This window comes from Pelophylax lessonae, assembly GCF_965119305.1.
Source record: "Pelophylax lessonae genome assembly, chromosome: 9".
Classification (NCBI taxonomy): domain Eukaryota; kingdom Metazoa; phylum Chordata; class Amphibia; order Anura; family Ranidae; genus Pelophylax; species Pelophylax lessonae.
This window is the reverse complement of record NC_138776.1, coordinates 265,913,933-265,929,805: the sequence shown is the minus strand read 5'-3', so window position 1 is coordinate 265,929,805 and position 15,873 is coordinate 265,913,933. Positions and strand designations below refer to the sequence as shown.

At 44.1% G+C, this 15,873-nt stretch overlaps 4 protein-coding genes across 5 annotated transcripts in view; all 4 read left to right on the top strand.

Moving 5' to 3' along the window:
- The window catches only part of LOC309562622 (uncharacterized protein), a gene marked incomplete at its 3' end in the record, with an annotated part of 500,517 nt that overhangs the window by 232,944 nt on the left and 251,700 nt on the right, over window positions 1-15,873 (top strand). The gene's annotated exons all lie outside the window — the stretch shown is intronic.
- LOC309562773 (uncharacterized protein) overlaps window positions 1-15,873 on the top strand; it is a 94,037-nt gene that overhangs the window by 20,226 nt on the left and 57,938 nt on the right. The window lies entirely within an intron of this gene.
- LOC309562850 (uncharacterized protein) overlaps window positions 1-15,873 on the top strand; it is a gene marked incomplete at its 5' end in the record, with an annotated part of 71,299 nt that overhangs the window by 23,584 nt on the left and 31,842 nt on the right. The window contains one exon of one of the 2 annotated variants that reach the window (XM_082267168.1): window positions 7,358-7,481. The exons of the other annotated variant lie outside the window; for it this stretch is intronic. Coding sequence (XP_082123294.1) covers window positions 7,358-7,481 — 124 coding nt within the window. Of the gene's footprint in view, window positions 1-7,357; window positions 7,482-15,873 lie in introns of those variants that run through there. 2 annotated transcript variants of the gene reach the window in all.
- The window catches only part of LOC309562780 (uncharacterized protein), a 215,418-nt gene continuing 207,641 nt past the window's right edge, over window positions 8,097-15,873 (top strand). Inside the window, exon 1 of the mRNA XM_082267084.1 lies at window positions 8,097-8,387. Coding sequence (XP_082123210.1) covers window positions 8,225-8,387 — 163 coding nt within the window. The 5' untranslated portion in view covers window positions 8,097-8,224. The remainder of the gene's footprint in view (window positions 8,388-15,873) is intronic.

The following is a 15,873-nucleotide window of genomic DNA, read 5'->3' as shown; positions in this document are numbered from 1 at the left end:
TAAACCTAGAACCTTGGCATGGGGTGAAGGGTTGATAGTTGAGCCGTTGATTTTGACAGAGAAATCAGGGGATTTTGGGTAGGTTGAGTTTGAGGAAGTGATGTGTCATCCAGACTGATATGTCTGTTAGTAAGTTGGTGATGCGTTAGGAGACTGATGAAGTGAGCTGAGGGGTGGAGAGATAAATTTGGGTGTCGTCAGCGTAGAGGTGATATTGAAAGCCATGGGAGGCAATCAGCTGACCCAGAGAGGAGGTGTAGTTCGCGGCGATACCTCACATGTGTGATTTGAACACCATTTACATTTGCGGGCGCGACTTACGTATGCATTTTCTTTGGTGCGAAAGCACGCAGGGAGGGGGCACTCTAAAAAAATTTATTTATTTTCCTATTTATTTTCTTTTCTGTTTTTCACTGTTCCTTTAAAAAAAAAAAAAAAAAAAAATCTGATCACTTTTATTGCTGTCAGAAGGAATGTAAACATCCCGTGTGACAGTAATAGGCAGTGACAGGTACTCTTTATAGAGGGATCTGGTGTCCAAAAGACCCCAAATCGCTCCTTTGCACTTTTTATGAATACAGTACTGACATTTTTTTAAATTCGCCACCGTTGGCAGCCGAGTAAACCGGAAGTGACTTTGTGACATTGCTTCCGGGTTACTTGATCGGAGACCCAATGGAAGAATAATGCGGCTTCGTTCGGGACTCTAACCAGTAGGCGGACGTGCAGGTTGGTCTCTCGGTCTCCCGGTGGGATGGGAGACCCGGGAAGAGGGGGGACGTCTCCTCCCACTCGATATGATAACTGCAGAGCGGCTGCTAAATCGCATCAGTTGTTATCAGGCTTATGCCGACTGCCGGTTCTAAAAACGGTATCTGGGTGACTCTTCTAGCTACATGTCACCCAGGTACAACCACTTCTTCAAGCCGACATACAGGTACGTTGGTTTGCGGGAAGTGGTTAAATGTCTCTCTTTTTGCTGTGATGCGCACAATGACAAATCAATATTCTATTTATCTGCCCAAAGTGTTTCATCAGTATTTCATCAGATTTCAGATGATTTCCCGTATTGAAGTGAAAACATCGGTATAAAAGGAAAAGTAATGGTAAAATAAAACATAAGTGGGTTTAACTGATCACATTGTCACCAAACCTCAATACCAAGTAAAAGTTTTTCCTGTAAAGGTAAATTCTTACCTCTTTGAACGGAGCTTTGATGCCGTCTGAAGTCTTCTTCAGGAACCAACACGACCGGGGAGTACCAATCTCCTAGTCCTCCACAGAGCTCTGTGGTTCCTACCTCTGATCTCCTCATCACTACAGAACATCGTACAGGGACACATTACAGGTACACTGAGTTCCGATGCCATCTGAAGTCTTCAGAAACTGACACTACCAGGAAGTTACGATCTCCTGGTCCTCCACAGAGCCCTGTGGTTCCACTCATGCCACCTCAGGACATCGTACATGACTTGGTACAGGGACACATTACGGGAACATGGAGCTCCGATGTCAGCTGAAGTCTTCAGGAATTGAAACTACCAGAAAGTAACGATCTCCTGGTCCTCCACAGAGCCCTGTGGTTCCACTCCCTGATCTTCATGCCACCTCAGGACATCGTGCAGGACATGGTACAGGGGCACATTACGGGAACATGGAGCTCCGATGCCGGCTGAAGTCTTCATCAGGAACCGACACGACCAGGGAGTACCGACCTCCTGGTCCTTCACAGAGCCCTGTGGTTCCACTCCCTGATCTACATGCCACCTCAGGACATTGTACAGGACACGGTACAGGGACACATTACGGGAACACGGAGCTCCGATGCCGGCGGAAGTCTTCTTCAGGAACCAACACAACTGGGGAGTACCGATCTCCTGGTCCTCCACAGAGCTCTGTGGTTCCTCCCACTGATGTCCTTATCATTACTGGATATCGTATAGGACAGGGTACAGGGACACATTACGGGAACATGGAGCTCCACTGCCTGCTGAAGTCTTCTTTAGAAACCTACATGACTGGGGAGTGCTAAACTCCTTGTCTTCCACAGAGCTCTGTGGTTCCTCCAGTTGATCTTCTCATCACTACAGGACATTATACAGGGTATGGGACATGATAGAGGGACACAGTATGGGAATACGGAGCTCAAATGCCGGCTGAAGTCTTCTTCAGGAATCCACATGACCAGGGAGTGCTGATCTCCTGGTCCTCCATAAAGCTTTTTAGCTCCTTCTGCTGATCTTCTCATCACTACAGGACATGATACAGGGTATGGGACATGATGGAGGGACACAGTATGGGAACACGGAGCTCAAATGCCAGCTGAAGTCTTCTTCGGTAATCAACATGACCAGGGAGTGCCGATCTCCTGGTCCTCCATGGAGCTTTGTAGTTCCTCCTGCTGATCTTCTCATCACTACAGGACATGATACAGGGCATGGGACATGATAGAGGGACACAGTATGGGATTGTGGAGCTCAAATGCCAAATGAAGTCTTCTTCAGGAATCAACATGACCAGGGAGTGACGATCTTTTGGTCCTCCATGGAGCTTTGTAGTTCCTCCTGCTGATCTTCTCATCACTACAGGATAAGGTACAGGGACAAAGTAGAGAAAATTCCCAGCTCAACTCGCCAACCAGTCTGCTTACCAACCGAATTAACCTGTCCAACAGTATGCGTTAATACAGGGGTTTAGCTTGCGCACATTTGCAAACGCATGCGTAAGCTGCAAGGCCCCTTCACGTAACCCTGTATTACTTGCAGTCCTAACCCTTCTACATTTACGGGAGTCTCCACAGTGGGAGCACATGCATTCTAATGGATAGATAGAGGGCGGGTAGGCCTGGAGGTAACCCAGTCCTCCTCCTTAAAGGTGCAGGGGCACCCTGGACACCCAGCACATAGCACAATGGCAGCAAAGGTGTCCCTTACCAATATTTACTTTTTATTTTGGTTTTCATCACTGCCCCCATCTATAACTGGCCTTCACAGGAAGGGCAACCGCGCTTGTGTGTGTGTTAACTAAACCCCTCATTTTGTCTTTTCATGCGTTTGCCCTTCCATGTGCTCCTTGCTGTGAAGGCCAGTTATAGATGGGGGCAGGGGCCATCTCTTTGTTACAGGGACAGAGTAGTGAGGTTGAGGTCATCACACTTAGAATCGTAAAGTGCTGGAGGGAAGGGCACCAGGACCTCAACACTCCAGGTGAAGTTGGTTTCTGAAGAAGACTTTTTATCCAGCATTTGGTCTTCATCATAGTGGATACAAGTAAAGCAGAAAGACAGAACAGAATGGGCTCCAGAAACATGTCCAGGAATGCCGACCACAGCCAGTCCCTCAGCTACCCAGGCAACTGATACGTAAAGGCCAGTCAAGGCTTTGTGCGTATCAAGAGTACAGTGGCCACAAGTGATGACCCAGGGCATGTAGCAGATACAAACAGCTTCCACTACCAAAAAAATACCAACAGTGACTTATGATTGTGTGTGTCGGGTTCCTATAAGGTGTCAATGTCTATTTATCCATAGAAAAAGAATTATATGTATTAACTTTTCTTTTTTTTTTTTGCATTAGTATATGTCCCTTCCGTACTTTGTCAATCCTTAGCTTCCAAAAATGGGCAGAATATTCTCCTCCTATTGACTTCAACTGAATTTGCTTAAAAGTTCCCATCCTAATATTGTACAACCAATACAGTTCAGATACTTCTCCACTAACCCCACATAGATCTCATGACCGAGGATGGTGGAGGATCAGAGTAACATGACTGAGAGAATACTAAACCTCACCGTGGAGATCATCTGCCTGCTGACCGGAGAGGTGAGGAGGATTCTGGGAGGTCACATGACATCACTCTTATCTCTATTAATAAAACACAGACCTAACCGAAGAGGTGAGGAGGATTCTGAGAGGTCACATGACATCACTCCTATCTCTATTAATAAAACACAGACCTGACCGGAGAGGTGAGGAGGATTCTGGGAGGTCACATGACATCACTCTTATCTCTATTAATAAAACACGGACCTGACCGGAGAGGTGAGGAGGATTCTGGGAGGTCACATGACATCACTCTTATCTCTATTAATAAAACACAGACCTGACCGGAGAGGTGAGGAGGATTCTGGGAGGTCACATGACATCACTCTTATCTCTAATAATAAAACACAGACCTGACCGGAGAGGTGAGGAGGATTCTGGGAGGTCACATGACATCACTCTTATCTCTATTAATAAAACACAGACCTGACCGGAGAGGTGAGGAGGATTCTGGGAGGTCACATGACATCACTCTTATCTCTATTAATAAAACACAGACCTGACCGGTGAGGTGAGGAGGATTCTGGGATTCTAACATGATATTCCTATTGGTTCCTCAATACAGAGATTTCCTCTTCTGAAGTCAGGTGATCATATGATCATCGCAGTGCCTCCATGTGACTCCCTAAAACCTGAGAGACACAACATGCAGAAGATTCTAGAAGTCACCAAGAAGATGATGGAGCTGCTGACAGGAGAGGTGAGCGGTGCTGGGAATTCTGGGACATTATCCAGTAACAGACAAGGGATGTGTCTGGATGGTGACTGTATCATTGTGTGTGTCAGGTTCCTATAAGGTGTCAGGATGTCACTGTCTATTTCTCCATGGAGGAGTGGGAGTATTTAGAAGGACACAAGGATCTCTACAAGGACGTCATGATGGACACACTACAAGGACATCATAAAGAGGATGACAACGTACAAGATGATCAGGTAGATGATGAACAATTATTGGTTGTTATAATTTTTATACAACCATATGTGTTACAATGAATATTGTATTATATATTCAGGATGGAAACATCATGGATGATAATATTGATATGAATGAAGAGAATACGGAGGAGGATGAGGAGTTTGGAGTGATGGACGAACTTTCAGATGGACACAAGGATACTATGGAGCCACCTACTAACAGAAACCCACCAGAGAGATGTCCCCATCCTCTGCATTCACGGGATTCCGCACTGGAAGGTCACACCATCCCCCACCATCATCAGGTAGATGAGGAACAGTTATTGGTAGTTATGATTTACTGTCTATACAAGCTTCTTTGTTACAATAAATATAATATTATATATTTAGAGTGGAAACCTCTGGGATAATATTGTTGTTAAAGAAGAGTATAAAGAGGAGGGTGAGGAGTATGGTGGAATGAAGGAATTTTCTGAAGGACAGAAGGATATGGTGGAGTCACCTAATACCAGGAACCCACCAGAGAGATGTCCCCGTCCTCTGTATTCCCGGGATTCCACACAGGAAGGTCACACCATCCCTCACCATCATCAGGTAGATGAATCCAGTAAAGGGAACCCACCAGAGAGATGTCCCCGTCCTCTGTATTCCCGAGTTTCCACACAGGACAATTACACCATCCCTCACCATCATCAGGTAGATGAGGAACAATCACTGATAGTATCATTAGGATCTGTACATTATCTGCATTGTTACCATTAATGTCATTTTTATTATATATACAGAGTGGAAACCTGAGCTTTCTTGATGTTCTAGAAGAGATAAAAGAGGGGTATGACGAGTATGAGGTGATGGAGGAGACAGAGTTTCTTAAATACCTGTTCCAGACCAACATGGTTGAGTCATCCAGCTACAGGAACCCACCAGAGAGATGTCCCCATCCTCTGTATTCCCGGGATTCCACACAGGAAGATCACAACTACGCAAGACTTTATCAGGTAGATGATGGAATGATATTTGGTAGGTATGATTTATACACAAGCATGTTTCCTACAAGGAATGTTGTAGAAGAGTCCAGACCACTGTGTGCTTGGAAAATATCATCCGAGTCTACTGAACCTATATATGTGGTGCAGAGAAAAGTCCTAAATAGTTTACTTTTCATGATATATATAGTTCCCCCATTTTGATCATTTATGCAAAGAAGCTGATTAACATATGACACACCCTTCATTAATACTGGCCAATCCCACCTATCTAACCATCTGGATTATTATGTTCCCTCCCAGTAACTTGTGTCCTGTTAGTCTCTTTTGTGGTGGTCTTTTGTCCCTGCCCCGGGGAAACAAACACTTGTGTGGTGTTTCCCTTACCCAAGTGTAACGACACCCCAAAGTATGAAAGGGGTTACAGTCGTCTAGGATAATCCGCTCCCGAACACCAGGACAGCTATTGACCACCATACATGAAGCCCATACAAGTAATCCCCCCTCCCAAGTACGAGACAAGGCTCTGTATTGAGGTCAAGTGAGAATAACTCTCTTCTGCTCGTTTATTGAAAGAAACAAAGCATTTATATACACTTTGAGAATACCACATGAACAATGACTGTGTAATTACATCCCTTAGTAGACAGCCAGGTGAGCTCATTAACATACTTATCAATAGTCTCAGACCCAATTAACATACTGTCCTATTTTAGACAAAAGCACTTAGTTAATCAGTAGACATTCTTTAGGAGGGGCTGCTGGAAACCACCCCTCCCCTCTCTCTCTGCAGCTAATACACATTGATTAGCAGACATGGCGTCTCTCATAGTTCCTGGATGCCCAAATTAGGAGTTGCACTTCCTGTGCCTTACAGTGTATAGGAATAAGGTAGATCTCCATATTTCCTGAGAGATACTGGTAATGCATAAACTGTCCCATTTGAAGTACTCCAAACCATATTCTTAGTGTACACCACCCTCCCGGTCACCCTGCATCTTTTATGGACTTAAACATAAGAAAGCCACACAAGGCTGGACATGGTGCCTCCCAACCTCTTTAAAGGAATTTGGGGTCCACAACCCCCATGCCCAAAGTAATTCCTGTCACATCAGGGTTTCAATCAGGTTCCTCAGAGCTGGTGGTCTTCTCTTCGTCGGCAGGTTTAGTTTTTAGCCAATTTTCTGAGTTGTTCTCCATTGGATATCACCTGGGTGTTGCAATACTTTCCCCTCCAGGAAGATTTTGGAAATCCTCACTATGATAGGACTTCTCTTGGTCTTGCAGGGCGCTTTGTCTCATCTGGTTCAGATTTGAGGGTTATTCTTTCTGATAGTTCTGAGTTCCCAGTCTCTTTTGGGCCTACCACTGGCTATTGTCCATCCCCTGGGTTGGACTGCTTTTGGAAGTCCTGATTGTATCTTAATTCCTGTGTCCCTCAATGGCTAAGAAAGAAATCATCTTTTTGTACATACCATAAAATCTGATTCTTGGAGTTAATTGAGGGACAAAGGTCTCTTTTCCACAAAACATCCGGTAGGTAGCAGGATAACCTAATTGTTTTTGAATATGGAAAGTACGGAAACATTTTCTTTTCTTCTGCTGCCATTCTGTTTGGTTTAGGGTGAAGATCTGATGAAGATGAAAGTTGAGGATGAAGTAGAAGAGACGTATGTGAGGGATGATCAGCAATATACGGAGGAGGCTGGAATGATGAGGACATTCATAGAGGAGGACACTCCTACAGAGATCAGCACAGGTGAGCCGTAATATATTCTTCTCTTATCTCTGCTCTGTTACTGCTCACTGATTTGTCCAGAGTAGGGTGAGGGCTGAGTGATATGAGGGATATCAGCCAATAATAGGTTGATAATGGTCCCCTCCCTGTACTGATACCCGTCCTGGGGTTCAGCTGGCAGTATTAGGTTGTGTGTCCCTCCTAGTTACAGTAGCACAGATATGAGAACACAGATTGAGCCTTTCTTAGGTTGGTCCCTCTTCTTCCAGCAGACTTATAGCTAAATGTTACCATAAAACTCTATTACTAGTCTTGTTGGGATGAAAAGTAAGGAGTAACATGGAGACTGAAACGCTTATCTTTCCAGGAGAAAACAGATCTGCAGGCTCCCTCCAGTGCTGCATATCACCAGAAACCTAGGCCTATGGTCACTTGTTCTATGGTAAAGGGTCTGCAAGTCGGAAATTCTTGTTGATCAGAGATCACATGACCCAGTGCCTAGGCTTGTGGTTGTGTACAGAGCATGGATCTCCCAGTCCCCATTGGTTCCTGCTCTTCTGACAAGGCTGTGTAAATGTAGATGTGATCTGGGAGGAGGACCAAAGGCCCTTTGACTGAAGAGGGGGGAGAGTCCCAGCTGGTTGGGACATCCACAGAGAACATCTGCTCACTCATATCTACCTGATCCAGATGGAATCTTGATGGAAGTGAACTAACCCTCTCATATCTATTGATGATGTTTTTATATTTTTCCAGGACACGCCATGGAGAAACCCTCAAAGGATCGTCTCACTTTATCTCCAGGTTGTAAAATGGAAGATGAGGACATCACAGGAGATTGTGGAGGAGAAAAGACAATGAGCTCCACTATGGATGGTGGACTTCACAGTGTGGATAGACCATGGGATCCCTCTGACTCTGAGCAACCTCCTACTGTGAGGGATGGTGCCGGAATTCAGGAGGAGAAGACATTTCCCTGTCCTCAATGTGGGAAAAGTTTTAGCTCTGGTTTAGGTCTTTTAACACATCAGATTTCTCACAGGGAGGGGGGACTTCATTCCTGTTCTGAGTGCGGGAAATGTTTTGCATATAAATCGCATCTGGTCAGACATCAGAGAACTCACACGGGTGAGAAGCCGTATTCCTGCCCTGAGTGCGGGAAATGTTTTTCACAGAAATCACTACTTGTTGTACATCAAAAATTTCATAATGGCGAGGAGCCGTATTCCTGCCCTGAGTGCGGAAAATGTTTTTTAACCAAACCAGGACTTGTTGGACACCAATGGTCTCACACGGGGAAGAAGCCATTTTCCTGCCTTGAGTGCGGGAAATGTTTTTCAACTAAGTTCGCACTTTTTAGTCATCAGAGAGTGCACACAGGCGAGAGACTGTATCTCTGCCCCGAGTGCGGGAAACGTTTTTTACACAAGAGCAATCTTTATGCACATCAGAGGTCTCACACAGGCGAGAAGCCACATTGCTGTCCTGAGTGTGGGAAACGTTTTACACGGAAGACTGATGCTACTAAACATCAGCTATGTCATAAGAAGAAACAGATATTCTGATTGCGGAAAATGTTATGTACGGAAATCAGTCCTTGTCAGGCATCAAAGATCTCACACCAGGGAGAAGTCGTACTCCTAACCCTCTCAGATCTATTGACGATGTTTTTATATTTTTCCAGGACACGCCATGGAGAAACCCTCAAAGGATCGTCTCACTTTATCTCCAGGTTGTAAAATGGAAGATGAGGACATCACAGGAGATTTTGGAGGAGAAAAGACAATGAGCTCGACTATGGATGGTGGACTTCACAGTGTGGATAGACCATGGAATCCCTCCGACTCTGAGCAACCTCGTACTGTGAGGGATGGTGCCGGAATTCAGGGGGAGGAGACATTTCCCTGTCCTCAATGTGGGGAAAGTTTTAGCTCTGATTTAGGCCTTTTCATACATCAGGGATCCCACAGAGGGGGGGGGGGGGGGGGGTCGTGAATTCTCTCCTGTTCTGAATGCGGGAAATGTTTTCTATATAAATCAAAACTGGTCAGACATCAGAGATCCCACACTGGTGAGAAGCCGTATTCCTGCCCTGAGTGTGGGAATTGTTATGACCAGAAATCAGAACTTGTTTCACATCAAAGATTTCATAATGGTGAGGAGGCATATTCATGCCCAAAGTACATGACATTTTTTTATGGAAATCACAACTTGATATACATCTGGTCTGACCACATCTGGAGTATTCTGTCCAGTTCTGGTCACCAGTCCTCCGGAGGGAACTATTAGGGGATTAGAGGACCTTAATTACGAAGAACGTTTAGAAGTGCTCGATTTATTCTCCCTGGAGAAGAGACGCCTGAGAGGGGACATGATAGCAATTTACAAATACCTCAACGGTGATCATAGAAGATAAACTATTCAGTCACAAGGAATGCATGAGGACACAAGGTCATACAATGCGATTAGAGGAGAAGCGATTTAGCCTCAGCCTACACAGGGGGTTCTTTACAGTAAGGACTACAAGACTGTGGAATTCTCTACCACAAATGGTAGTAACTGCGGGGAGTATGGCTACTTTTTAAAAGACTTTTGGACGTACATCTCAAGGATAAAAACATTCAGGGGTATGGGAAATGGTCAAACCAACACAGGTTGAACTGGATGGACTATTGACTTTATTCAACCTCAACTACTATATGTAACTATCAGAGATTGCACACGGGGGAGAAGCCGTATTCCTGCCCTGAGTGTGGGAAACGTTTTTCAAGGACGTCACATCTTTACCGTATGTCTGCCCCGAGTTCCAAAAATGTTATAGCGAGTTGTCCATGATTGGTTCCATCCCGCTTGTCATAATGCCTGTACTAATACTGAAGCCGCTATAGCCTCCTCCTTGGAAACATTGCGTAATATTGTATACCGAGGGAGGGTGCCTGACTGCCCAGGGACGACCATGCGTACTACATTATCAATTTCCCTGCGCCTCACGCATTACGTCCGCTATGGAGTGGCGTCTTGACGTCTCAGTATGTCATCCCGTATGGTTTTTGGATACCGGCGCCTCCACGTGTGCACGTTCTCCTTGCCAATTTACATGGCGCTAGGGGACGGGACCATTCACCCCCCCCACCTGGAGTACATATGAGAGGTTAGTTTAATGGGGCCTTCACACCACTACTGACCCACATGGAGGACACTTTACTCTGATTGCCTTATACAACACTGACCCACATGGAGGATACTCTACTCTGATTGCCTTATACAACATCTATGGTAGGTACTTACACACACAGCCAATGGCGTTGGGAGGTGGGACTGTTCACGCCCCCACCTGGAGTATATATAGGAGGTTAGCTTAATGGGGCCTTCACACCACTACTGACCCACATGGAGGACACTTTACTCTGATTGCCTTTTACAACACTGACCCACATGGAGGATACTTTACTCTGATTGCCTTATACAACACCTATGGTGGGTACTTACTCACACAGCCAATGGCGTTGGGAGGTGGGACTGTTCACACCCCACCTGGAGTATATATATAGGAGGTTAGCTTAATGGTGCCTTCACAGCACTACTGACCCACATGGAGGATACTTTACTCTGATTGCCTTATACAACACCTATGGTGGGTACTTACTCACACAGCCAATGGCGTTGGGAGGTGGGACTGTTCACGCCCCCACCTGGAGTATATATAGGAGGTTAGCTTAATGGTGCCTTCACAGCACTACTGACCCACATGGAGGATACTCTACTCTGATTGCCTTATACAACACCTATGGTGGGTACTTACTCACACAGCCAATGGCTTTGGGAGGTGGGACTGTTCACACCCCACCTGGAGTATAGATAGGAGGTTAGCTTATTGGGGCCTTCACAGCACTACTGACCCACATGGAGGACACTTTACTCTGATTGCCTTCTACAACACTGACCCACATGGAGGATACTCTACTGACTGCTTTATACAACACCTATGGTGGGTGCTTACTCACAGTTATACTTTGCTATATTTCATTGTGATTCCTTATGCACTCACTACTTCTACATATTTTTTTTATAATTTAGTCCCTTTTTTTCTTTCACATTTTCTTTTCTCCTACATCTATTGGGCTGCATTATCTCCCCTTTTTTTATTTTTTTATATTTTTTTTATATTTTTTTTATTTATTTTTTTCTCCTTTTACTCTCTCACAGATGTGGGCTTGATCTTCCCCTTGTCTTCCCATTTTATCTCTGCTGTACTGCAACATTATATACATATATTTACTTGCTGCTATCACTACTATGTGAGGCAGTCCTTTTTACTCTACATTAATTATACATTATATATATACAATATTTTGTTCCAGCAAGGGATACGGTTTGTCAAGGGTTACTTTCATTCACATATCTGTTAGACCTTGCCCCTCGTGTGTCCCCTGTTGGGGAGTGACTACTTGATGGCCACCAGACGTTTGCTTTGTCCTCTTGCACACTGGCTCAGCCAATTTGTAAGTATGGTTTTCCCCCTACATTGGACTCTCCATACAAGTTTTCCATTCTTTATTGGGCATTACTTTTCATATGTATTAAATTATAAACAGATATTATGTATTTTTTTTTTTTTAGATATATTTGTACGCATCTACTACTGAAGAGTGAGCGATTGACTCACGAAACGCGTCGAGTTAGACGCATCTAGTTCACCATTGAATGTTACTACTGCTGTGTGCAAGCCTGTATACCAACCATCATGTCCTTTATCATGTACTGTAATTATGTCTGTACTGGCACATGTTGATGTTTTTTATACCACTTGCCGATCACTTACTATATATATATATATATATATATACGGAGGCAGGGAGGCTCGTACAGGCAAAACAACGTATGGGTACGTTGCTCGCTTGGTGGCAGCTAGGGGGCAAGCGTGCACCGCCGGCGGCGCGCTCCCACCCCCCAATCGTCAGCGGGGAAGCCGATGCGTGCGTCAGGGGGCTCCGATTGCCGCCTGACACTCGCGATCGCTCCCCGCTGAGAGGGAAGAACGGTCAGCTGTTGTAAACACAGCTGACCGTTCTTCTCCCTGGAATGATCACAGAGCGCCTATGATCCTTCTATATAGGATCACACAGGTCTCCATGGTCGTTTCAGAAATCACGCCCCCATACATTAAGAATCACTCCCCTAGGCTCACGTTTAACCCCTTGATCACCCACAGTATTAACCCCTTCCCTGCCAGTGTCATTATTACATATTTTTAGCACTGATTACTGTAGTAATGTCACTGGTCCTCCCCAAAAGTGTCAAAAATGCCAGTTAGGGGTCCGATCTGTCCACCGCAATGTCGCAGTCCCGCGAAAAAAATCGCAGATGGCCGCCATTACTAGTAAAAAATAAAAAAATAAACAAAAATGACATAAATATTTTCCGTAGTTAGTAGACGCGGTAACTTTTGCGCAAACCAATCAAAATACGCTTATTGCGATTTTTTTTTTTAACCAAAAATATGTAGCTGAAAACAAATTGGTCTAAAATGTTACAAAATTTGATTTTTTTATTTTATTTTTTTTGGAGAAAAGTGAAAATATAATTTTTTTTTTCAAACTTGTCGCTGTGTTTTTATTTTTAAAAAATAAAAATTGCACAGGTGATCAAATACCACCAAAAGAAATCTCTATTTGTGGGAAAAAAAGGACGTCAATTTTATTTGGGTACAGCGTCGCACGACCGCGCAATTGTCCTTTAGAATAAGGCAGTGCCGAATCGCAAGATAGGGCCTGGTCATTAAGGGGGAAAATCCTTCCGGTCTTAAGGCACAGATTGATTACGGTTGTCATCAGTATTAACTGTCTGTATGTTGTTAAATTTATTTTTCTGTCCTGTCCTGTTGGTTTTTGTTTTTGTTATATGAAAATTTTTCAATAAAAATATCTTTAAAAAAAAAAATATATATATATATATACAGTGGGTACGGAAAGTATTCAGACCCCCTTAAATTTTTCACTCTTTGTTATATTGCAGCCATTTGCTAAAATCATTTAAGTTCATTCTTCTTCCTCATGAATGTACACATAGCACCCCATACTGACAGAAAAACACAGAATTGTTGACATTGTTGCAGATTTATTAAAAAAGAAAAACTGAAATATCGCATGGTCCTAAGTATTCAGACCCTTTGCTGTGACACTCATATATTTAACTCAGGTGCTTTCCATTTCTTCTGATCATCCTTGAGATGGTTCTACACCTTCATTTGAGTCCAGCTGTGTTTGATTATACTGATTGGACTTGATTAGGAAAGCCACACACCTGTCTATATAAGACCTTCCAGATCACAATGCATGTCAAAGCAAATGAGAATCATGAGGTCAAAGGAACTCCCTGAAGAGCTCAGAGACAGAATTGTGGCAAGGCACAGATCTGGCCAAGGTTACAAAAAGATTTCTGCTGCACTTAAGGTTCCTAAGAGCACAGTGGCCTCCATAATCCTCAAATGGAAGACGTTTGGGACGACCAGAACCCTTCCTATAGCTGGCCGTCCGGCCAAACTGAGCTATCGGGGGAGAAGAGCCTTGGTGAGAGAGGTAAAGAAGAACCCAAAGATCACTGTGGCTGAGCTCCAGAGATGCAGTCAGGAGATGGGAGAAAGTTGTAGAAAGTCAACCATCACTGCAGCCCTCCACCAGTCGGGGCTTTATGGCAGAGTGGCCCGACGGAAGCCTCTCCTCAGTGTTAGACACATGAAAGCCCGCTTGGAGTATGCTAAAAAACACCTGAAGGACTCCAAGATGGTGAGAAATAAGATTCTCTGGTCTGATGAGACCAAAATAGAACTTTTTGGCCTTAATTCTAAGCGGTATGTGTGGAGAAAACCAGACACTGCTCATCACCTGTCCAATACAGTCCCAACAGTGAAGCATGGTGGTGGCAGCATCATGCTGTGGGGGTGTTTTTCAGCTGCAGGGGCAGAACGACTGGTTGCAATCGAGGGAAAGATGAATGCGGCCAAGTACAGGGATATCCTGGACAAAAACCTTCTCCAGAGTGCTCTGGACCTCAGACTGGGCCGAAGGTTTACCTTCCAACAAGACAATGACCCTAAGCACACAGCTAAAATAATGAAGGAGTGGCTTCACAACAACTCCGTGACTGTTCTTGAATGGCCCAGCCAGAGCCCTGACTTAAACCCAATTGAGCATCTCTGGAGAGACCTAAAAATGGCTGTCCACCAACGTTTACCATCCAACCTGACAGAACTGGAGAGGATCTGCAAGGAGGAATGGCAGAGGATCCCCAAATCCAGGTGTGAAAGACTTGTTGCATCTTTCCCAAAAAGACTCCTGGCTGTATTAGATCAAAAGGGGGCTTCTACTAAATACTGCGCAAAGGGTCTGAATACTTAGGACCATGTGATATTTCAGTTTTTCTTTTTTAATAAATCTGCAACAATGTCAACAATTCTGTGTTTTTCTGTCAGTATGGGGTGCTATGTGTACATTCATGAGGAAGAAGAATGAACTTAAATGATTTTAGCAAATGGCTGCAATATAACAAAGAGTGAAAAATTTAAGGGGGTCTGAATACTTTCCGTACCCACTGTATATATATATATATATATATATATATATATGTTATAGCGATAAATCAGAGCTTAATAGACATAAAAAGATCTCACATACGGTAGAAGCCGTATTCCTGCGGAAAATGTTTTTCACAAATGTTCGGTCTTAATGCGCATTAGAAGTGTCACACGGACGAGAAGCCATATTGCTGTCCTGACTGCGGGAAATGTTTTTCGTCATGATAATAAACATCAGATACAGTCAGGTCCATAAATATTGAGACATGGACACAATTCTAATCTTTTTGGCTGTATACACCAACACAATTTATTTTAAATGAACCAACAAAATGTGCTTTAACTGCAGACTTTCAGCTTTAATTTGAGGGTATTTACCTCCAAATCAGGTGAACGGTGCAGGAATTACAACAGTTTGTATATGTGCCTCCCACTTTTTAAGGGACCAAAAGTAATGGGACAATTGGCTGCTCAGCTGTTCCATGGCCAGGTGTGTGTTATTCCCTCATTATCCCATTTACAAGGAGCAGATAAAAGGTCCAGAGTTCATTTCAAGTGTGCTATTTGCATTTGGAATCTGTTGCTGTCAACTCTGAATATGAGATCCAAAGAGCTGTCACTATCAGTGAAGCAAGCCATCATTAGGCTGACAAAAACAAAACAAACCCATCAGAGAGATAGCAAAAACATTAGGTGTGGCCAAATCAACTGTTTGGAACATCCTTAAAAAGAAAGAACGCACCGGTGAGCTCAGCAACATCAAAAGACCCGGAAGACCACGGAAAACAAATGTGGTGGATGACCAAAGAATTCTTTCCATGGTGACGAAAACACCCTTCA